Source organism: Ceratotherium simum, chromosome 3 (assembly GCF_057802395.1).
Source record: "Ceratotherium simum simum isolate JZ-2026a chromosome 3, ASM5780239v1, whole genome shotgun sequence".
NCBI lineage: Eukaryota > Metazoa > Chordata > Mammalia > Perissodactyla > Rhinocerotidae > Ceratotherium > Ceratotherium simum.
In genome coordinates this window covers 72,226,325-72,250,029 of record NC_141902.1, presented here as the reverse complement: position 1 = coordinate 72,250,029, position 23,705 = coordinate 72,226,325, and the positions used below count along the sequence as shown (strand labels likewise).

Genomic DNA, 23,705 nt, shown 5'->3' with positions numbered 1-23,705 from the left:
CAAGACATGGAAACAACTTAAGTGTCCACCGATGGATCAATGGATAAAGAAGATACAGTACACATACACACACACACACACACACACACACACAAACGCGATGGAATATTATTCAGTCATAAAAAAGAAGGAAATCTTGCCATTTTGCAACAACATGGATGAACCTTGAGGGCATTATGCTAAGTGCAATACGTCAGACAGAGAAAGATAAATGCCATATGAGCTCACTTGTATGTGGAATCTAATAAAAGAAAACTGAGGGGCCGGCCCAGTGGCATAGTGGTTAAGTTCACACACTTCATTTGGGGGCCTGGGGTTCATGGGTTAGGATCCCGGGCACGGACCTATGCATTGCTCATCAAGCCATGCTGTGGCAGCATCCCCTACACAAAATAGAGGAAGATGGGCACAGATGTTAGCTCAGGGCTAATCCTCCTCAGCAAAAATAGGAAGATTGGCAACGGATGTTAGCTCAGGACCAATCTTCCTCACCAAAAAGAAAAAAGAAAACTGAGCTCATAGATACAAAGAACGAACATATTGATGGTTGCCAGAGGCCGGGGGTGAAGGGGGTGGGCAAAATGGGTGAAGGGGATCAAAAGGTATAAACTTCTAGTTATAAAAAAGTCCTAGGGATGTAAAATTAAAAAAAAAAAGTTTTGTTAAGGCAACTAACAGAGGTTCTTACCAGGAAAGAGAAACAAGAAACAACCTTATTGTCCAAGAACAGCAGATTAAATACATTATGGTGTAGCCAGGAGTAACCACCACACAGCCACTGAAAATTAGGTCAGACCTTTTCTTACTGATGGAGAAAAACGCTCCTATTCTCTTCAATGCAAAGGAATATGAAAAAGTCTCTCTTCATCATGTGTTCCCAGGAGGTTAATGTGCATTGCATTTCGGGTCCCCGCTCTGGGGGCGGCTTGTGCCACCAGGCTGTGTTTCTCAGGAACCATAGCCCAGGCCTCCCCTGGAGCAGGGCCAGCTGCTCTGGGCACTGAGGTCAGTCAGGAGACACAGGGTGGACACAGCCCTGCAACTTCACCCTTGAAATCATATCCTCGCTTGCAAATGGGGCTAGCACCCCCCGCCCCCGGAACTGTGACAGAGGATAGCCGCCCCAGGACCTGCGGGTCTCTGCCCTGTGCCCACCCTGCATTACCCAGGATCTCCCTGAAGAAGTGCCTTCTGGGGGTCTTTGTGAGGAGCTGGAGAAGGAGACCCAGCTGCATGATGCAATTTGTTGAGCTTAAATTCTCTTAAATCTTAAGCTAGAAAATAAGATTTATCTCCTTAATTGTGTATCCACAGCTTAATCATTCCACCTACAGGAATTTGTCCTCAAGAAATAATCCAACACAGCTAAAAAATTATGAGCCCAGAAGTTAATCAAAGCATTATTTATAATAAGAAAAATAAAAAGCTAAAATGAAAGAAATAAAACAGGCGTTGGTCCCGTGTGTCTACTATGTACCATCCACCTGCGTCAGACCGCATCCATAACAGGAGACAGGCGGAAGTGCTTGTGACATGCTGTCAAGTGAAGAAGCATGTCACCCCACAGCTTATATTGTAGGACCCCACTTGTCACATGTGTAGATGCACAGAGAAAAGTGCAGATAGTAGGGTTCACCCCAAAATGTTTATTTCAAAAGTTCAATCCATTGTTTAAACTTGCTTGTATTATAAAGAAAGTCTGCTTCCTCTAATACCAGAGAAAAAGGAAAGTAAGGCAAGTTTGTGTGCAGTGCGCGGGCCCTCACCTCCGCCTCGATCTCGTCATAGAGAAACTGCTTGTTGAACCTGGTGAGGGCATAGTGGGCGCTGTCGTTGTACAGGTCCAGGGAGTAGAGGACGTACCTGCAGAGGGCGAGCCGTCAGCCAGCCTCCCCGTGGGCCTTCTCGGCCCTCACGCCCCGCACACCTCGAGAACTTGAACTTTCCCCGTTTTCCTCTCACGTGAGGAAAAACAATCTCTTACTTCAAATGCCCAACTCGGTTCTTGCCGAGGGCCTTGATGGCACGCTCCCGCCAGGCCGGCCAATTCCATGGGAGGGACACCTGACTCAGGCCCCGGCACCTGGTGGGTCCACAACGCCCTCCCGTAACTGCAGCTTCTCACCTGTCATGTTTCAAAGTTGTTCACTACAAGTACGTAGTATTTTTTATAACCACAAAAATAAGTTATTTTCTTATTTTTAAGAATAGACTATCTAACTTAAAAAGAAAAATATATAAAGGTTCCGGGTCCCACAGTTGACCACGAGCATGTCCAGTGTGGCCGAAAGCCCCTCTCTCCCTGCTCATGCCTAGACAAAAGGTGGTGGCCAACAGTCTCCAGGAGGAAGGTCCCGCTGAGGGCACCAAACTGCTCCTGCTTGGCAGGGGGAGGCCACGTGAGCAGCAGAACCAACCCCAGAAGCACGACACAGAGGCATGTCAATGCCTCTATGTTGGGTCTCCGTGCTCCTCACAACATCTCTGACACTGCAGAACAGATGCCACGGCCACTCCAGAGAAAGTGGAAGGCCACCTTCCTGACCGCCACGGGAGAACTGATGCGCACGGGCAAAGGCGAGGTGCTAACCATTTGCCCGGTGAACGGAAGAGGAACCTGCTGGGTCAGTCCCTGATCTGGTCACCACAAGACACTCCCCTTTTCTATTACTTTCCCTCCATGGACTTCATATTTTGAAAGTCTCTGACCCCTGCCCCAGCCCTGAGCCTGGACCTGAAAACAAAGCCGTCCAATCAACACTTCCTCTCCCAAATTCATCTGGGTTGGAGGCTGCACCAAGCGAGAGGCCAGGCCACATCTTCTCTCCCTGACCTTGGCTGAGTCCCCAGGGCCTGGCCAGCACCTGGACATGGTGGGACTTCATCAGTTCTACTGCCCGAGCTCCTGATTTCAGTTCAAAGCCAAGAAACCTGTTACTTATATTAATCTCCGAAGTCTCACTCCAAGAATTACCACCTCAAATGAAGTGCTAAGAACAGTCTGGCCCCTTCCTCCACCTCCTAGCTCCCAAATGCCACCAAGGACCCCGGTCACCATGAACAGAGAGCCGAGACAGGCCCGCAGGACACTCACTCCATCATCGACGCCTCCTTGGTCTCCAGGATGTGGTCTGTCAGGATCCAGGGCATGGACATCTCAATGGGGAACTGGATCCTCCTGCCCATCGTCAGCTCCAGGAAGAACTCTCGGAACCACAGCTGTGAGAGGTCACAGCACTGCTGCAGTGTTTCTTAAAGGATTCAAACAACACCATGTTAATCTTACGCAAGCAGAAAAGATTCAGCAGGGTGATCTCGGGGCCGCGTGCCAGGCGCCAACTCCTTTGCTCTCAGCCCTGAGCCATGCGGGAGTGGACGTGAGCGGGGAGGAGGCGCAGAGCGCCTCACACTAGGGATCTTTGCAGGCAAAGACCCCCTGGACCTTGCACATCCTCGCTCATGAAAAGAGTCAGCGTCCCGCCCCCACTGGACACTACCACCCACCAATGGGACCTTGTCACCCCTGTGAGCCTCTTGGTGGGATTGGGAGAAAAAAAATTGTCCTTTTTAAAAGGAGAAATAAAAACAGTATTACTTTGTTTTACTCAGGATATAGACGCAGCATTACATGCATAATCAGTGCAAGTCTATCTAATGGAAAATGGAGACAGATTTTTTAAAAAAATATTTCTGTCCTTTCAGAGTGAAAAACAAAAGCCTTACTATAATTTACTCCAAACCTGCAGCACCCCCAGCCAAGACAGAGGCCTCTCGCTCTGAGCAGGCGGCTGTAGCACACAAGAATAAACGGGGACAATTCCATGATGACAAAGAGCATCCACCTGGCATCCTGGGCACAGTGACCAGTGTCACCCCAGGACAGGCTGCCTGCGTCAGCTCACCTACCACCTTCCATATGTCACTGCCCGTGGGGGCTGTTTTTGATATTTATCACTGTCTTGGTCTTGAGCCAGGAGATGGATTACATTCGCCTGTGTTTCTGACCCCGTGCAGGTTACAAAGACTTGGTATTCAGGTCGCAGGGCCAGCCACAGTCCCATGGCCCCACAGCCCTCACCCTCCTAAGGGCCACACCACATGGAGGGAGCCCCTGGCCAGCCGTGCATTTAAAGCGACAGGCGAGGGGATGGCACAAAGGTTAGGACACGTCACCGTCTGGGTGCGTGAGGGGACCACAGCAGGGGACGGTCAGGCAGGCGGAAGCATTCTAGATGGTGTTAGCAGTGTTAGAACATGCTGGGCCGGACGCTGGTCAGCAGTATCTCTTACCACTGAAATTTATCAAGTGAGTGTAGAAGAATGACTCTCGATGAAATTTTTCTATGTCCAATATGGTGGGCCCCTCAAGGCTACTTCTCAGGGTTTTCTTGGAACCACTTTTGTCTGCAATGAGGGACTCTAGCATGGTTCTCACCATGTAAAGCTGCATTATCCAAGGAAACATTTGTGGGGGAGAAAATATACATTAGTTACGCCAAACTCAGGTAAACCACGAGAGAAGGACTGCTCTGCCGTGCCCTGACCAGAGCGGGCTGGAGTGGGCGGCCCGCCGCTAGCCGGCTCCTCAAAGGGGGTCTGGGCGCCCATCCAAGTGGCCAAGTTGCTGCTGCTTGGGAGAAAGAACTGGTAGCGGAGCAGTTCACCTCTGTGCCATAAACGTCAACAAGAAGAACAAAGGATGTCTTACCACCAAAGGTTAAAAGAGGTGGATAGGTGTAGGACTGCCTCAGAAACGCGTTTACCACATGCAAGAGCCTTTCCATGCCCAGAGACTTGAGCTGCCTCAGCAGCTCGGCAGAGCTCAAGGACTCGGCCATGGTGCGCACCAGGTAGAGCTAGACACGGACAGACAGGGGAGAGGCGGAGAGAGCCGTTAGTCACAGACACACACGTCACGGGGTGGGGAGGCGCATGTGGGGACGGAGGGCGGGGAGGGTGCGTGCACATCGGAGAGACCCAGGACCTATCCTTCTTGAGTGGGCCCAACGCCTTCCTCCCAGATATCTCAGAGGTTTCATATAGAGCCAGCAATGTGCTTTGCTGGTAATTCTCTGAAAGACTGGCAGAAGAGATCATAAAAGTCCCCAAGGGAGAGGTGATGAGTAAGAAGTGCCAAGTCCCAAAAGGGGAGGAGAGAAGCAGAGGGAATATTAAATCAGGTCTGAAGAGTCAAGGAAAGCCACTTGGGGGTGCTGAATGTGCCAGGAGAGAGAACAGCGGTGGCGGCTTAAGGCTGGGGACACACAAAAGTTACGTTGTTAAGTTGCCAAAAGTTTTATCTTTAGAAATGATCAGTTTTAGGCCCAACAAAAAAATTATAACCATACATTTAAACACCCATCAGGAAACACAGCATAAATACGGACACACAGACTTTCATCCACATTTTTGGGACAGGAGTTGATGCAGTCAAATTAAGTTCTGCATGCAAATGGGCAAATCCGAGAGTCACAGGGATGTCTTGGCTAACGCTCCAGATTCGCCTGGACGGGGACAGACGAGCAGAAACAACAGGGGCAACACTTGATCTGCTCAGCAGGCAGCTGTGGTGTCATTTCGCTCCCGGCCTTGCTTAGCGCCCCCCAGCTCAGGGTGAACCCGCTCGGGGGAACAGGTAGGGCAGGGGAGCAGGGGGGATGAGAACCTGTGTGCTGGAGGGTCCCACAGCTCGCCGGGGCACTTTGATGTCGAAGCCACTCTTGGGGTCCTTCTCACCCCGCAGGGCTGGGTCGTTGAAGGGCTCATGTCCTGTGTCCCAGTCGCATACAGTCTTCCTGATAGCCTGCAGGACACTAAACAGCCCCATCAAGTCATCAGCGAGGCACAGAGCACTGGCACCCTAGGGACACTGACAATCACAGCATCTCCTCACCTAGCACACAGCTCTCGGAACAGCCAACTCTCACACATGAATACCCCTGGGGGCAGTGGGGGGGACATGCGAATGGACCAGTTCAATGTGAAATTTTAAAAATAGATAATTTTCTTGGGGACATTACTAGCCCGAGAAGATCTGACGTAGTTGCAGTTTGCATCAGTTAGTCCAGAAGTGATACCTTATTTCCTGAACACTGAGTCATGCTAAGGGCAACAAGAGGACAGACCACAAACATCCACCTAGAGAGCTGAAACTTGACCACCCTGCGGCTGATCCCCCTTTTCTAACAGGATCGTGAAGTCACCAACATAACTGCAGTTACTGGGCCTGTGTCCTGGCCTCGTTTGGAACGTGTCCCACCCCCTACAGGGCACCACCATGCAGAGACCCCCTGGACACCACACTAGATAAACCCATGCGCCCATCCTGATCACCTCGTAGGGAGTTTTAGCTAAAACCTAAGTTACCCTTAGACCACACCGCACATTTCCCACATAGTGAGCCTCCCATTATGGCAAGCATGAGCAAAAACAGAGGGCGTGACTGAAAACATGAAAACCTCCACCCAGCCCTACAGCTGAGCGAACATTAACTGGTAAGCCTCACAGTGTAAAATTTTATTAATGCTAGAAATCACACCACGCTGGTCACAAATTTATCAACTATACAGCCACAAAATGAAACCAGTGCACCGTGAGCCCTTGTAAGCTCCATTTTACATAGATGTCTCCGAAGGACAACTTTATCTAAAAGGCTCAACACTGAGAGAAAACTAGCTCAAGGTTGCTACAGCATCTCTATACTATTTGTGTCGTTTTCCACCAACTTGTAGGACAGGCCCAAAGGAACAGAAGTAAAAATACTGAAGACGACACACTGAGATGGGAGGTGGGATGTTGGCCGCGAGTCCCTACAGGCCTGGTGATCAGAATCTTTGGACAGATTTTGAGACACTTGTCATCCAAGATAAACACATCCTTGTCCCTGGGTCTACAGATGGCTTAGACACTGTTCTTGATTTATTGTAGGCTATTCAGGTTAATAACTGCCCTACATTTAGAGGAAATTCACCAGAAGGGCATCTGGAGGTTGAAGACAAATGCACTGAGCGTATCTATGAAAATGCAACTCTACAGCTGTTTAAACCTAAGATGATCCTACAATTTCGGATGCTGAGCACAGGGAGGTGCGTGCAGTGAGGCTGACCTCTGGATGACATTCTTCTTCTTCTTGATGGCCTGCCTGAGGGGCTCTCTGAGGGTGACCTGGGAGAAGTCCTGCAGCGCGGCATAGACGGTGTGCCGGATGGCATGGTTGAACACGCTCTCCATCCTGCCCATCAGCACCTGCAAGCCCTTGATCATGGCGATAACCTGTAGGGGGCATATGTGACTTTCAGTATGCTGGAGGGTGACAGGACACGGCTCCTTCTCAGGTAGTCTGAGCTCCATCGGCTGACACACTCCCAGGAGGCTACCTCTCCCTCTGCACAGCGCTGCGCCTCTCTGGGCCTCCTGCGTTTCCACTCTGCAGCTGCTGTCCTGTAACCATCTTCCCCAAAGCAGCTCTGTGTCATCAGCCATCCCTGCACCTGGGTCTGATTCCATCAGACCACGAGCACCTTGAAGGCAGGGATGGCTCTGCTAACAGGAGCGTTTGTAACTGGCTCAAAATCCTCCCACATCACTACGGACACACCCCTGTGAAGGACTTCAAATGAAAAAGAAGAAAAGATTTAGGAAAGCAAATATGTTACTATCTGGAAAAGAACAAAGAAGTTATAAGAGTTTGTAGTCCAAATCTCATCTATTAAACAATAATGGCATGCTGAATTAATATGCATAAAAAGGCCTGGAAGAAAATGCATAAACTGCTTAAAGTTCCTCTCTGTGATGGCATCATGGACGCTATACCGACCTCATTGCACATCCATGTTTTCTGTTTGTTTGCTTTGGGGATTTGTTTGATGAATCTGTGTTGCTTTTCTAATGAGGGAAAAAAGGGAAAACTTCTATTTAAAAAAGTACATTCTCTAAATTCAAATTGAACTGAATTCAAATTCATACCAATCTGAATGAAAATGAAAATACTGCATATTCAAACTTATGGGATATAGGAAAAGATGTGCTGAAAGGTGAGCTTTAGACGCACATATTAGAAAATAAAAAAGCCTGAAGATAATAATAAACTAATATTCATCATGAATTTATAATAGGAAAAACAAAATAAATCCCCCCAAAGTAGGGGGAAATAAATTTCTAAAAGGAAAAATTAATGAACCAGAAAATAAGCCTCTAATAGAGGTAGGTAATGAGCTAAGAAAAAGCTGTTTTAAAAACAAATAAATTGACAAATGCCCAGCAAGACTCATCAAGAAAAAAATAGACAAGTCGTAAATTACCAGCATTATGAATAGAAAGGGGGAATTACCGCACAGTTGACAGATATTGGGAGATTATGAGAGTATACTGGCACAGGGTAAACATATAGATCAATGGGAGAGAAGATTCCAGAAATAAACCTTCGCATTTACAGTCAACTGATTTTCAACAAGGGTGTGAAAACAATTCAATGGGGAAATATTATCTTTTCAACAAACAGTCCCGGGACAACTGGATATCCACATGCCAAAGGATGAGGGTGGGGTCCTGTGCAGGAAAGGGTTAACCCAGCAGGCCTGGGATGATCGAACCCCGCAAATTCCTGAGAAAGGCCTGTCTTCAGGTCTGGCCCTCCACTGGCTCCTAGGAACTAAGCTCTGAGCCACTGGAAGATTCTGCCTGAAAAGAGTGCGTGTGTGTCTGGCTTTGGGCCAGTGCGGAAGCAGCTTGACAGACAGTTGATGCTAACAACACAGTTTCTGGCGAACACCTGTTTTTGCTCTGGGGGTCTGGAGTCTGAGCAGCTGAGGTCAGTCCCACGGTTGCTGCATGCCTACATGACTGACTCCAACAAAAACTCTGGACACCAAGGCTTGGGTGAGCTTCCATGGTTGGCAGCACCGCACCTGCTGTCACCCCTCACTGCTGGGAGAGTCAGCACATCCTGGGCAACACCACCAGCAGGGGACAGCTGTTTTCTCCTGGATGGCACCTATGCACCTTTTCCCTTTGCTGATTTTAATCTGTGTCCTTTTGCTGCAATCAATCATAATCTTGAATAGAACAGCTAATAGTCCTGAGTCTTTCAAGCAAATCTAGAGTGAGGGTGGTCTCGGGGACCCCCTGACACAACCTCGACCTCACACCATAAAAAAAAACCATCTCAAAGTGGATCATACATTTATACATAATAAAACTCTTAGAAGAAAACATAGGAGTAAATCTTTGTAACCTGGGTAAGGCAATGGTGTCTTAAGATATGACACCAAAAGCACAAGCAACAAAAGGAAAAATATAGAAAAACTGAACTTTATCAAAATTAAAGACTTTTATGCTTCAAAAGACCCCATTAAGAAAGTAAAAAGACAACCCACAGAATGGGGGAAAATACTGCAAATCATACGTCTGATAAGAACTGGTACACAGAATATATAAAGAACCCAATAATATAAAGACAACCCAATTAAAAAATGGGCAAAGTGGAGCCGGCCCCATGGCGTAGTAGTTAAGTTCACACGCTCTGCTTCGGCAGCCCGGGGTTCGCAGGTTCGGATCCCAGGTGTGGACCTACACACTGCTCATCAAGCCATGCTGTGGTGGCATCCCATATACAACACAGTGGAAGACTGGCACAGATGTTAGCTCAGGGACAATCTTCCCCAAGCAAAAAGGAAGACTGGCAACAGATGTTAGCCCAGAGAAATCTTCCTCAAAAAAGGGCAAAGGATCTGAAGTGACATTTCTCAGAGATACACAAACTGTCAATAAGCACATGAAAATATGCTCAACATCATTAGTTGTTAGGAAAATGCAAATCAAAAACCACAGTGAGATACCATTTCACATCTAGCAGGACAGCTGGAATCAAAAAGACAGACAATAACAAGTGTTGACCAGGATGTGGAGAAAGTGGAACCCTCATACACCGCTGGTAGGAATGTAGAAAAATGCTGCCACTTTGCAAAACCACCCGGTAGTTTCTCAAAATGTTAAACACAGAGCTACCACATGACCCAGCAATTTTACTTCCAAGTGTATCATCAAAAGGAATGAAAATGTGCGTCCATACAAAAACATGTACACAAAAGTTCACAGCAGCATTATTCATAATAGTGAAAAACTGGAAACAACCCAAATGTCCATCAGCTAATAAATGGATAAATAAAATGTGATATACCCACACAATGGAACATTATTTGGGAATGAAAAGAACGAAATACTGACACACGTGTGAACCTTGAAAACATCACGTTAAGTGAAAGCAGCCCATCACAAAAAGCCAAGTATCGCATGATTCCATTTACATGATGTGTCCAGAACAGGCAAATCTACAGATTCAGAAAGTAGACTGGTGGCTGCCCAGGGTAGAAGGGAGGGAAGAATGAGAGTGACTGCTAACGAGTATGTGGTTTCTTTCTGAGTTACCAAAAATGTTCCAAATTTGATTGTGATTGCGCAACTCTGAGAATATACCAAAATAGCACTGCATTTTACACTTTAAATGGGTGAACTGTACAGCATGTGGGAAAAAAAGCTGTTACCAAAATAAGATGAGAATTTATGATGAAAAACTTTATGCCAAAAAATTAGAAAATTTAGAAAGATTCTTAGAAAATCCCTGAAGATACAACTTACCAAAAGCGATACAAGAAGAAATAGAAAAATCTGAATACTCCTATACATAGTAAAGAAACTGAATGTTTCAAAAACCATCCCATGAAGGGAAAGCTTTGCCAGTAAACATTAGCAAACAATTAAGGAAGAAATAACATCTTACACAAACCGCTGCAGACAGCAGACAAGAAGGAGCACCCCATGAGTAGTTTTATGAAGCCTCATCCAAACACTAGAACAGAAGGTTATAAAAAAGTAATGTTATCCACTCCTTAGGGTCGTGGGCTGAGCACAGTGACTTCCTTCCCAAAAGTACACTGTGGAAAGCGGGGGGCGGTGGTAGGTGTAGGTAACCCCACGATAGAGAAACATGATGACACGCCCTCAACCAAGTGGTCAAGTTCAACATCAGCAGTGATAAGTCACGTGGACAGTATGTACCTCTGAGGTGATGGGATGAAAAGGCACTTCAGCTCTGTGGTCCTCTTCCCAAAACCTAGAACCCTAGTCTAATTGTTAAAAAAAAATCAGATAAATCCCAATTGAGGGACATTCTACAAAATACCTGACCAGTGCTCCTCAAAACTGTCAAGGTTATCACAAACAAGGAAAGTCTGAGAAACTTTCATAGCCCAGAGGATCCTAAGGACATGTGACAACTAAATGGAATGTGGGATCTGGATCAGAAGGACATTATGGAAAAAGCGAGGAAATCTGTTTAGGAAATCTGTAAAGTATGGACTTGAGCTAATAACGCAGCATAATATTGGCTTATTAAGCATGTAACAATATTAATGTAAGATGCCAACAATAAAGGAAAATGGGGTATGAGAATTCACTGCACCATCTTTGCAATTTTTCTGTAAATCTAGAAGTGTTCTAAAACAAAACATTAAAAGTAAAAAGTAATATTAAAAGCCACTCTCACTCATTAACTTTGATGCAAAAATCCTAAGCAAACTATTAGCAAACTATATTCAGCAATATATAAAGAGGACAATATATCATGATCAAGTTGAGTTTACACCAGGAATGCAAGGCTAGGTTAACCTCAAACCTGATCAAAAAAATCCTATCAATGTAAATTCACCACATTAATAGAATAAAACAGGAAAGTCATAGGAGTACCTCAATGGATGCAAAGTATTTAATAAAATTAATATCTATTTATGATAAAAACTTTTAACAAACAAGAAATAGAAGGCGACTTCCTTGAGCTGATAATGGGTGGCTTCTAGAAACCTACAGCAAATCTAGTATATGGTGAAATGCTGAAAGCTTTCCCTTTGAGATGAAAAATGAGACAAAGATGACTTGTGCCTCCTATTTAATGAGTAGGGATCCTACCCAGCATGATTCGAAAGAAAAACACAGAAGGATGAGAGAAACGAAATTGTCGTCATTTCTAGACGATATGGTTGTATAAGTTAAAAAACCAAAAGAATCTATGGGTAATTTTATTATAACTAATAAGTGAGTTTAGACAAGTTGGTAGACATAAGGAAAAATACAAAAAATAATTTATATTTTAAATACCAGTGACAAACATTTAGAAAAATTTAAAAATATACCATCTACTATCAAACACCTAGAAATAAAGCTAACAAAGGCTGTGCAAGAGTTTTACACAGATTATAAAAGAGAAATTAAAGAGAATCTAAACAAATGGAGGGATATATCATATTTATAAAAGACTTAATATCATGAGTTTGTCAATTCTCCCTAAAAATGATCTACAGGTTTATTCATATCCTCATAAATTGCAAAGGGATATGAACAGATGATTCTAAAATTTATATGAAAATGCAAACGGCAAGAATAACTGAGGAACATTTGAAGACAGAAAGACTTGCTTTACCAGACCCGGAACCAGTGATACTATTATTAAGACAGAAGGGTGTTAGCACAGGACAGACATACTGACCAGTGGATTAGAAGAGTGAGCAAAAACACACCCACATGTGTATGGTCACTTGTTCACAACAAAGGCGGCAAGGCAGAGCAGGGTGGCACGGGGAGCGTCTCAAAAACTCACTTTGGGTGAATTTCAGTTCTAAATGTGAAAGCAGAATAATAAAACATCCAGAAGGCAATGGAGGAGAATGTCTTCACGACCTTACAGCATGCAAAAATTTCTTCAACAAGGCAGGAAAAGTACAACTACAAGGAAAAGAAATTGGGTGGCACTGAAATTAAGAGCTTCTGTTCATCAAGAGGCTCCTGAAGATAATGCACAACTGAGGGAGCCACGGCCGACGTTTGTGAGAGCAAACAGCTGGTGACTCAACAGCTGGAAACGCTGGAGGGGTGGGGGGCGCTTCTCTCTCAGACCGCCAGGGTCCTGTCGTGTCCTCTTGCATTCCACACCAAAAGCTGCTCCCGCTCCCAGACACTCGTGAGCGAAGCCCTGATCAGCCCAGGAGAGATGTCAATGCAGAGACCATGAACCTACTTTATTCTCTGTTTTGAGAACTGTGATAGATGCAAAGGGCTGCCCTACACAAAAGCAATGACACAAAATGGGCAGTTTTATTCATGTTTTTGCCTTTGCTTTTGAAAGGGAAGACAGTTTGAGACCAGAGTCATAAGAGGAAGAGAAAGCAGACAGACCGCACCTCCACGAGGGCGAACTTCTCCTCGCTGGTGTAGTTGTAGCGGGTGGCGCGCTCGTACTCCTCGGCGTTGTCGGGGCAGTCCTTGTTGGAGTACTTGTCCGTCGGGTGCACAAGTTTCCACGAATACTGGTATGGTCAGAAAGAAGGGAGACATCCACACTGAACGCACAATGCTTAACTGCTTCTCTGACTCACCATTGTCAAAACTACCAAAAGGTCAGCCTTCTAGTATGTGCTGAAAGTCACACACACACACAAACTACACATGCATGCATGCACACACCACACACACACACACACACACACACACACACACAGTCCATCTCCATAAAACTGCAAATGTTCTGGCCATTGGACTTCAGGTTTAAGAAATATACCAGAGATTTAAGAAATACATCTTAGTTAATGGCCTGGATATTCTATTTGAAATATCTAAGACTCTAGGCATTTCATCATCATTTAAAAAAAAGAATTAGTCTTTCAAATGATCACATACTCATCCAATGTAATAATTTGTGTGTGTGTGTGTGTGTGTGTGAGGAAGATCGGCCCTGAGCTAACATCCATGCCCATCTTCCTCTACTCTATATGGGACGCCACCACAGCATGGCTTGACAAGCGGTGCATCGTGCGTGCCCGGGATCCGAAGATGCAAACCCCGGGCCACCGAAGCAGAGCGCACACACTTAACCACTTGCGCCACCAGGCGGGCCCCTCCAATATAATAATTTTGGTCTGAGCAAAATAAACAGCAAAAGAGAAAACCTTCTATGACTTATAGGTATCCAAATCTTTACATGGCATCAGAAATCATTTTACTAATGCTAAACAAAAGAAAGTGATGGCTAGAACACTACAGAGAAAACATTGTTTAAAAAAATGAGAATTAGAAATCAACGGGGCCAGCCTGGTGGTGTAGCGGTTAAGTTCGTGCGCTCCGCTTTGGCGACCCAGGGTTCGCTGGCTCAGATCCTGGGCGCAGACCTACTCACCACTCATCAAGTCATGCTGAGGCAGCATCCCACACAGAGCAACTAGAAGGATGTACAACTATGACATGCAACTATCTACTGGGGCTTTAGGGAGAAAAAAGGGAAAAAACGAGGAAGATTGGCAACAGATGTTAGCTCAGGGCCAATCTTCCTCAAAAAAAAAAAAAATCCTAACGGTACTTAAATTTAATTCTATCAAATGTTTTAAGAGATGAGGCCCTTTATTTGTAACATACATACGTGAAATGTACCTTGAGTCATCTTAGAAACATTTAAATTGATATATATTCTTATTTTTAGGGCCAAATATAAAAAGCCAATTTGTTCTTGATCCAAAGACCAAAGTTAATGCAGAAAAAATATCCCTTAGTCAATTTCTCAGAGCTTGGGAAGAAAAGCACTTCTAACCGGCTGGGGGGTGGATGTTCTTTCAGTTCTCTGCATTTCCAAATAAAAGCGAGCATAGAGGGCCTACCACTTCCATCACGTGGGCGCTCCACTGAGACAGCAACTGCAGGCCCTGCAGTGCCAGGTCAAAGAGCTTCCGGTACTCAGCATCTGTCTTCTGAGCCTCCTGGCGGCCCGACCCCGTGACAACCTAGAGCACCACAGAAGCATCAGGAAGTCACTCCATATCCAGAAAAACCACCTATGCGTTTACCCCGTGACCCATCAAACCCACTCTAGGGACCTACCCCAAAGGTACCCTCTAAAATATGAAATGATATGGGCACATGAGCCTTCACTGCAGCAACAGGCTGTGCCCACAGAGCCCCCGGTGATGGGTGCTCTGTAGCTCGCAAAGCAGAGAAAGGATGCTGTAGACTGTGTTCAGAGAGGCCTGTGCACAGTATGTTTCCACTTGGCCCGTAAAGGAAAACGTGCACATCATGTGTATTTGCCTATACCAAATACAACAGATTTAAGAATGGTGACCTACAGGGCAGGGAGGCAGAGGGTGGAGGGTAAGGCAGCTTCTCTGAATACGCCTCCTTTGAGACAACTGACTTGGGAACCACATAAACAGTATATATACTATGATATAACATTAAATTAGGGGGGAAAAGGGATCCCTGAAACTCAAAAGCAAAATGAAACAATGAACTGAACTGTGTACTAAGTCGGCATCATGGCCGCACAGAGAGACCATGTAGTGTGTCTGATAACTAGCTTTTTGGATTATAATGTAAGTGCCTGACATTAAGCTTTTGATTGCCGAGGGATCCATTTCAAAGACATCCAGCTCAAGTAAACAAATTGCCAGCTACATAACTAGATAAAGAGCCAAGCCACCTCTCCTGCTGAGGCTCCTCTCCTTTAGAGATCTTGGTTGGTTTCCATAACTGACCATTTGGGAAACTTCTTTTTTCTCTTCGTACCCTTTAAATTCCCACTCTTGCGTTTTAAATTCACCAATAAAGAGTGAGCCCGTGAAACCCTAGGCCCCTACCCTCGACCCCAATAAAAGCAGAACCCCAGGCCTGCATGCAAGCCCTCTCCCCGCAGGTTGCCACAAGTAAGTATAGTTCTGGGTGAGGGTCTCAGCATCACTGTCAATAGGCTGAGACCAACACAAAACAAACCACTTCAAGTGACTTTGAAAGACAGTGATTTGATTTAACATCCCAGAGGAAGAAACCTAAAGACAAAATTCACTACAAAATAAATCTTAAACAACTTTTAGTAATTGTATTGTTATTACAATATAAAATAATGTTATATGTTACAATATATAACTACATCGTTTCTAGTAACTATATTATTATTAGCAGTGCCAGTATCCCTATTTTAAGATTGCTGCGTGTATACTGAGAGAGCAAGTAAAAATCTGCTGGAATCACTAAGAACCAGGATTTTCGCAATGAGAGAAAAAAGAAAAAGACAGAAAGAAACTGCAGTAGATTGACAGTACTTCAAAACAGTACTCAAAAAAATTGATTTGTTACCTTAGATGATGCTAGGGGATCAATTATTTTAACAACTGATACATAAAGCAATGGAACCCAGCCGCAATCCTGTCCCTCCTGGAGGATGGATCCCACAGAGCAAGGCACAGCAGGTACGGCGGGTTGAGGAGAAGGGACAGAACTAGAGTATCACCCTTACAGATGCATGTGGCTAGGCAGTGGACAACGCTGGCCACATCCCAGAGAGTCAGCCGGACGCTCCAGCAGTCTGCAGCACGGCCGACGAAGGGCTGAGTGGGCTGAAAGAACGGAAGCTGAGTCTGATCAGGCCTCCAGATCTAACTACCAACGTACAGGAAACACAAGGACACAAGTCATAGCAAATGACGCCACCGGGAGTGAGAGACATGGAGGGGGACACATCTTCAAGGAGACACATCAACCAGCTGCAGTATATGGAACTTATTTGGATCCTGAGGCAAACGAACTTGGAAAAACAAACCATTCATGAGTCAATAGGGGAAAATTTGAACAATGACTAGCTATTCAATATTAAGGAATACTCGATTTTTTTGGTTGATAATGATATTAAGTTTGCATTTTAAAAGAGCCCTTATCTTATAGAGACACATGGGAAATCTTTTCAGAGGAAGCAATGTATTGTCTCAGACGCAATTCAAACCAATCCAGGCCAAGGCAGGGTGCTGGAGGACTGTATGAAAGGGTATGGTCACAGACTGAGTGATGGTACCTGACGGGCCGCACCGGTCTCTTTCCCTTTGTAGGCTTGAAAATTCACATAATGAAAAAGTTAAAAAAAAAAAACAACTTTGCCCAGACCATGCTGCTGGTCACTGTCAGAAGGTGACCAGATATGGGGCCCTCAGAGGCCTCAGCAGCCTGTGTACGTCTGTCTGCACTGCTGGCCTTCTCTTAGTGACTCAAACCCAGCTGCTGGGCCCGCTCAGAACAAATCCTCACCCTCTGGTCAAAAGAAACTGACCAAACAACTGCAAAATGAAATTAATAAAATAACTCCATTTATAATAGCATCAAAAAGAAGAAAATATTTGGAAATAAATTTAACAAAAGAAGTATAAAACTTATACTCTGAAAATGATAAAATATTGTTGAAAGAAATTAAAGAAGGTCTAAATAAATGGAAAGACATCCTGTGTTCACGGATTGGAAGATTCAAGATTGTTAAGCTGGCAACCAATACTCCCCAGACTGACGGACAGATTCAATCCAATCCCTATTAAAATTCCAGCTGCCTTTTTTCACGGAAATTGAGAAATTGATCCTAAAATTCACATGAAAATGCAAAGGATCTGCAAATGATCTTGACAAAGATGACAAAACAATCTTGAAAAAGACGAACAAAGCTGGAAATCCCTCATGTCCCAATTTCAACCATACTACACAGCTGCCGTTTCATGACAGCGCGGTCCTGGCATAAGGACAGACACGGAGACCAACAGAACAGAACTGAAAGTCCAGAAATAAACCCTGTGATCACCGTCAATTGATTTTCTTTCTTTTTCTCCCCAGTTTTATTGAGATATAATTGACATGTAACATTATATTATTTTTACATGCACAACACAATGATCTGATACATATATATACGGTGAAATGATCACCACAATAAGTCTAGTTAACATCCATCACCTCACATACTTACAAAATTTTTTTTCTTGTGATGAGAACTTTTAAGACCTACTCTCTTAGCAACTTTTAAATATACAATACAGTATGAACTATAGTCACCGTGCTGTACATTACATCCCCAGGACCTATTTCTTTTATAACTGGAAGTTTGTACCTTTTGATATCCTTCACCCATTTCCCTCATCTTTACCCCCTGCCTTTGGCAACCACCAATCTGTTCTCCGTTCCTATGAGTTCAGGTTTTTTTAGAGTCCACATATAAGTGAGACCATACAGTATTTGTCTTTCTCTGTCTCACTTATTTCACTTAGCGCAATGCCCTCAGGGTTCATCCACGTTATTGCAAATGGCAAGATTTCCTTCTTTTTATGGTTGAATAATATTCCACTGTGTATATATACTATATTTTCTTTATCCATTCATCTGTCAATGGACACTTAGGTTGTTTCCATGTCTCAGCTATTCTGAATAATGATGCAATGAATATGGGGGTGTAGAGTCAATTGATTTTTGATGAGGGTGACTTCAGTGGGGAAAGAATAGTCTTTTTCACAAATAATGCTGGGAAAACTGGAAATCCACATACAAAAGAATGAAGTTGGACCCTTACCTCACACCATACAAAAAAAAGTAACTCAAAATGGATCGTAGACCTAAATGTAAGAGCTAAAACTACCAAACTCTTAGAAGAAAACAAGGGATAACTCTTTTTGACCTTGGGTTAGGCAATGGTTTCTTCAATATGACACCAAAAGCACAAACAACCAAAGAAACAATAGATAAAATTGGACTACATCAAAAACTTTAAATTCTCCTTCAAATGAGACCATCAATGGAGCTAAAAGACAACCCATAGAACAGGAGAAAATATTTGAAAATCATATATCAGGTAAGGGATTGGTATCTAGACTATATAAAGAACTCATACAATTCAATAGTAAGAAAGGAAATAACACAACTAAAAAAAGGGCAAAGGATCTGAATAGACATTTGTCCAAAGAAGATATAGGAATGGCCAATAAGCACATGAAAGGATGCTCAATTTCATTAGTCATTAGGGACACGCAAAGGCAAACCACAACCAGATACCACTTCACATTCAGGAGGATGGCCAGATCCAAAACACAGACACTAAGAAGTGTTGGCCAGGACGTGGAGAAATCAGCACCGCACTCACAGCTATCGGGAACGTAAAATGGTGCAGCTACTGTGAAAACAGCCTGGCAGTTCCGCAAAGTGTTAAACAGAGAGCTGCCACATGGCTCAGCAACGCCACTTCTAGGTCTCTATCTAGGAGAAATGAAAGCTTATGTCCACGGAAAAATCAGGATGTGGATGTTCGCAGCAACACTATTCATAACCCAAACGTCTACCAATCAGCAGATGAATGAATGAACAAAATGTGGTGTGTCCATACAACGGAATAGTATTCAGCCACGAAATAAGCCATCAATTGTTATAAGCCATAAAATTATCACAAAATTATTGATACATGCTACAACATGGATGAACCTTGAAAACATTATGTGAAAAAAGCCAGTTAGACATGCATAGACAGAAAGTAGACTGCTAGGAACTGGGGGCAGGGGAATGGGAAATGACTGCTAACGGGTGTGGAGCTGCTTTTGGGAGTAATGAAATGTTCATAAATGGACTGCAGTGATGGTTACACAACTCAGTGAATATACTATAAACCCTTGAATTGTACAATTTAAATGGGTGCATTATATGATATGTGGACTATATCTCCATAAATCTATTTAAAAATAAACTGAGTAGGGCCAGCCCTGGTGGTCTAGTGGTTAAGTTCGGCGCTCTCCACTTCGGTGGCCTGGGTTCAATTCCTGGGCGCAGACCTACACCACTCTGTTAGCAGCCATGCTGTGGTGGCGGGCCACATACTAAAAATAGAGAAAGACTGGCACGGATATTAGCTCAGGGCCAATCTTCCTCAGCAAAAAAATTAAAAAATAAACTGAGTAAAGCATTCAAAGGTGGATCTCTTTTCTCTTGTTAAAACCATCATCTTATCCTAAAGGTACTACAGCCAACACCAGAAGGAAGATGACAGGAACCATGCATGATATCAGATGCTCTCATCTGGAGTAGAAATCAGCTCTGCATGTTGTTTGAGAGCTTCCCGTGAACACGGTTCACAATTATACCATGACCTGAGGGCTGTGCTGGTCTCTGGAGAAGGGGGTAGGTAACGCCTCCTCACTGGGGCCTCCAATGCCCACCAGGAATCTGCTGGAGGCAGCACATGCCCTGAGGCGTCTGGGCTGTCTTGCAGTCATTCTGGTTACACAAGGACTAGTGTTGGGTGGGTAGGGGAAGGGGCGCTCACTGTCCTGCAATGGGTGGGTCCAATGCACAGAGCTGTTCCCCATAAATGTTAATGGTCCTCCTGAGACCCCTGAGGTACCACAGTCTCAAAAACCAGACCAGTGTATGTGGCCCCAAGTCCCCGGGTTCTTCTTGACTATTCGCAGAACCCATACCACTGACCACTGCTGACTTTGCTGCCTTGTCTGCTAAGATGTGAGAAGTGTCACTCCTGATGCTCCTGCACACTCAGACCCCTCCTGCACACCCCACATGCTGGCAGGGCTAGCCTGGAGCCACGCTTGGCAGATGGAGGGAATGTGACCGGCCCAAATAAGGACACAGGAAACCTGGCTACAAAGCTGGAAGGAATTAACAAGGCCTGAAGCCAGGGAGACAGTGCTTCCTCCTATACCCAACTCCGGGCCTTCCCCTGGGCACCAGGATGTCCTCTCACTGTGCCTCTGGCCTCAGCACTTCCTCCCTCCAGACACGAAAGGGCCAAAAGCCATAATCACCCCTTCTTTCCCTTCTAGCAGCTTGGAAACGGGACTAGACTAGGAAATGCACTTAATTCATGGTCTCTCCTCAATCTTTTCTTTTGGGATCCCTATTCTGTTTTTCTGCAAAAAGAAGATGCTTTTTTGTACAGCTGAACAGATACAAACAGTGCTAACTGCACTGCAGTCCACTATAATGCGTGCTTTTCAAGTATTTGTACTAAACTATGCTTCTCAAAGCAATTAACATTAGTACTTGGGTGCAGAGAACAGAAGTGACACTCCAGGGCCCTCTGTCCTCGGGTATCGGCGCAGGCGGGCACGGAAGGCCCACTCACCTCACTGTTGCTGTAGCGTGCCAGCTCCGAGATGAAGCGCATGTGGTCCTCCCGGATCTGGATCATCTGCTCACAGATGTTGTACTGCGGGCTGCTACTGGAGGACGTGCACGTCCACCTGCAGTGAAGGGGAAACGCCGTGTCACCTGAGGGCGCCTGCACAAGGCTGACGCAGCACCACGCTGTGGGGCCAAGGACATAAGCGCAGCAGGTGCGCAGGACAGCCCACCCACTGTCCCCAGGGGCCCGCCTGTGGGCGAGGAGATGGAGGCTAGGAAAGAACGTGGAGTTCTCAGCAAGGAAACACAGCCGCCCCAGCCCCTTCTCCCTGTGTCGGGGTCACTGCCCTACCTTCTCATACCTGTGTTTTGGAAAAGGAAGTATAATTTCTCTGTAATCAACAAACTACTTTCTAAAACGCTGAGAGATGCTGCTGGATTTAGGACATTGCATCACCCTTTTGAGGACCTCTTGACACATTACTGCAGAGCTGGTGGGAACTAACATTTCCTTATTACTCACATGTGAAAACATAAGCTAGAGGTGGAAACAAGTCAGCCACAGACCCAGGAACAAACGTTATCCTTACAGGGAGAGTTGAAAAGTGACATTACCTGCAAGTTAGACAGTGTCACCATAACTACCTACATGCACAACACACCATTTCAGCAGCAAACAGACACAATTTACTGGGAAGGAAGTTTATTAAGAACTGAAACTGTTGGTGCTCTTGGGCAGAAAGCACGGACCTTGGGGCTCAGGCGGCTGCCCCCTCACATGCAGCACCAATACTCTTGCTGTGTTTTTAACAAGCTGGCCTCCTTTTCGTGAAGGGATGAAATGCAGGGTACCACTTTTTGAGATGATCAGTGCGCTGTCTCAAGCAGTATCTCTTTCTAACTTTCTGATTCCACTACAGGATGATGTGATGATTATGTTGGCATCATCCCAGGCAGCTCCTCAAGTCTGCAATGAGCATGCAAGGCCCAGGCCCTGCACTGGGGTCTAGCCTCAACACAACTGCCTCCCCTGCAGAACCCCAACAGCACCTCCACCTCAGGCAAGGCACTAGAGCCCAGAGCCTGATGCTGGCATTCCTGCACTCTGTGCCTGCACCTTCTGGGCCCAGATGCTGGTGCAGGGCCGCTGGGCCAGGTTCCCAAAGCTGACTGCTACATGCTCAGGTATCTCCCAAGGTGGCTGTGAAACATGGCCATTATTACCAATTAAATGCTACTGACTTACAATAAATCATATTAAAAACAGACAATAAGTACATAAACTCATGGTTTCCTGATCCTCTTACTGACTTTCCCATCACTTATGATCTAGATCTCATCGTGTCTGTTAGGGCAGAAGCATTGTGTAACGTCACGCTGTCAGCCTGAACTCAGTCACAGCAGGACATTCACGCCACGGGCATCAGTTCATGCTCCAAATCAGAGCTTGAGGTGGTGCTGAAGCAGAAAGAAGTTTCAGCTTAATGAATTTAATGTAGAGGAGGGTGAGAAGTCATCTAAGAGTGGATCACATATCAGATTTAATGGCAGATATATTAGGAAATAAGCTAGCACAGAGGTCGGCAAACTACAGCACGGGCCAAATACAGTCAGCTATTGAATAGCTCTAGGGCTGTACAAAATGGTTTTTACATTTTTAAAAAGTTGTTTAGGACTGGCCCAGTGGCACAGTGGTTAAGTTCATGTGCTCTGCTTCGGTGGCCCCAGGTTCGTGGGTTCATATTCCAGGCATGAACCTACACCACTCATCAAGCCATGCTGTGGCAGTGTCCCACATACAAAACAAAAGGAAGATTGGCATAGATGTTAGCTCAGCGACAATCTTCCTCAAGCAAAAAAGAGGAAGATTGGCAACAGATGTTAGCTCAGGGCCAAACATCCTCACCAAAAAAAAAAAAGTTGTTTAATAAAACAAAAAAGAAAAAAAACAAAGGAGAATATGTGACAGAGACCACATGTGGCCCTCAAAGTCTAACGTGTTTACAATTTGGCCTTTACAGAAAAAGACTGCCAACCTCTGAGTGAAAAGATTGAGATGCAACTGTGTTTTTCAAAATCATGGTTGAACTGTGGCCACAGGTTGGCTATGGATGCGTGCATTTGACAAAAGTCAACGAAAGCATGCCTTGAGACTCACCTGGCTATGCGGAACCTACAATAAAGAGTATTGTATACTTAACTGTGAGCTACAGATCTTATATGGCAGGGTTGGCCACCTATCTCTGTACAGGACCAGAAAGTAAATACTCTAGGATTTGTGGGCTACACCGTCTCTGTCACATAGGCGTCATCATCTTCTTTTAAAAACAACCCTTTTAAAACGTAAAGACCATTCTCAGCAACGGAGACTCTAGGAAAACAGGCCTAGGCTGGATTTGGTCCACAGGTTACAGTCTTATAAACTCTGTAAGATACATGCAAACTTCCTGCTCCCAACCAGCGCAGACTGTTAACAATTTACCAGCACACCACAAGCCCCAGAGAATTTGTTTACGCTTCTTTCAGTGTCAGCACTATCCAAGAGAACTCTCTGGGATGATGGAAAAGTTCTGTATCTGTGCTGACCAATACGGTAGCCACTAACTATTATATATTTGAATGGCTAGTCTACTAAGAAAATTAATTGAATTTTTTTTAATGAATTTAAATGTAAACAGTCACATGTGGCAAGGGCTACCGTATCAGGCATTTGGTTACAGATAGCTGAGAATGTCAAATGTGTT

The 23,705-nt window shown here is 44.9% G+C and overlaps 1 protein-coding gene across 2 annotated transcripts in view; it reads right to left on the bottom strand.

Moving 5' to 3' along the window:
* Window positions 1–23,705, bottom strand: part of CYFIP1 (cytoplasmic FMR1 interacting protein 1) — a 97,505-nt gene that overhangs the window by 35,608 nt on the left and 38,192 nt on the right. Inside the window, exons 11-18 of one of the 2 annotated variants that reach the window (XM_087428791.1) lie at window positions 20,963–21,080; window positions 14,697–14,819; window positions 13,230–13,355; window positions 7,106–7,272; window positions 5,666–5,813; window positions 4,709–4,856; window positions 3,095–3,251; window positions 1,767–1,863 (exon numbers count right to left, since the gene is read on the bottom strand). In XM_087428791.1, the coding sequence (XP_087284917.1) occupies window positions 1,767–1,863; window positions 3,095–3,251; window positions 4,709–4,856; window positions 5,666–5,813; window positions 7,106–7,272; window positions 13,230–13,355; window positions 14,697–14,819; window positions 20,963–21,080 (1,084 nt within the window). Of the gene's footprint in view, window positions 1–1,766; window positions 1,864–3,094; window positions 3,252–4,290; window positions 4,445–4,708; window positions 4,857–5,665; window positions 5,814–7,105; window positions 7,273–13,229; window positions 13,356–14,696; window positions 14,820–20,962; window positions 21,081–23,705 lie in introns of both variants that reach the window. The other variant, XM_087428790.1, reaches the window with a different exon arrangement.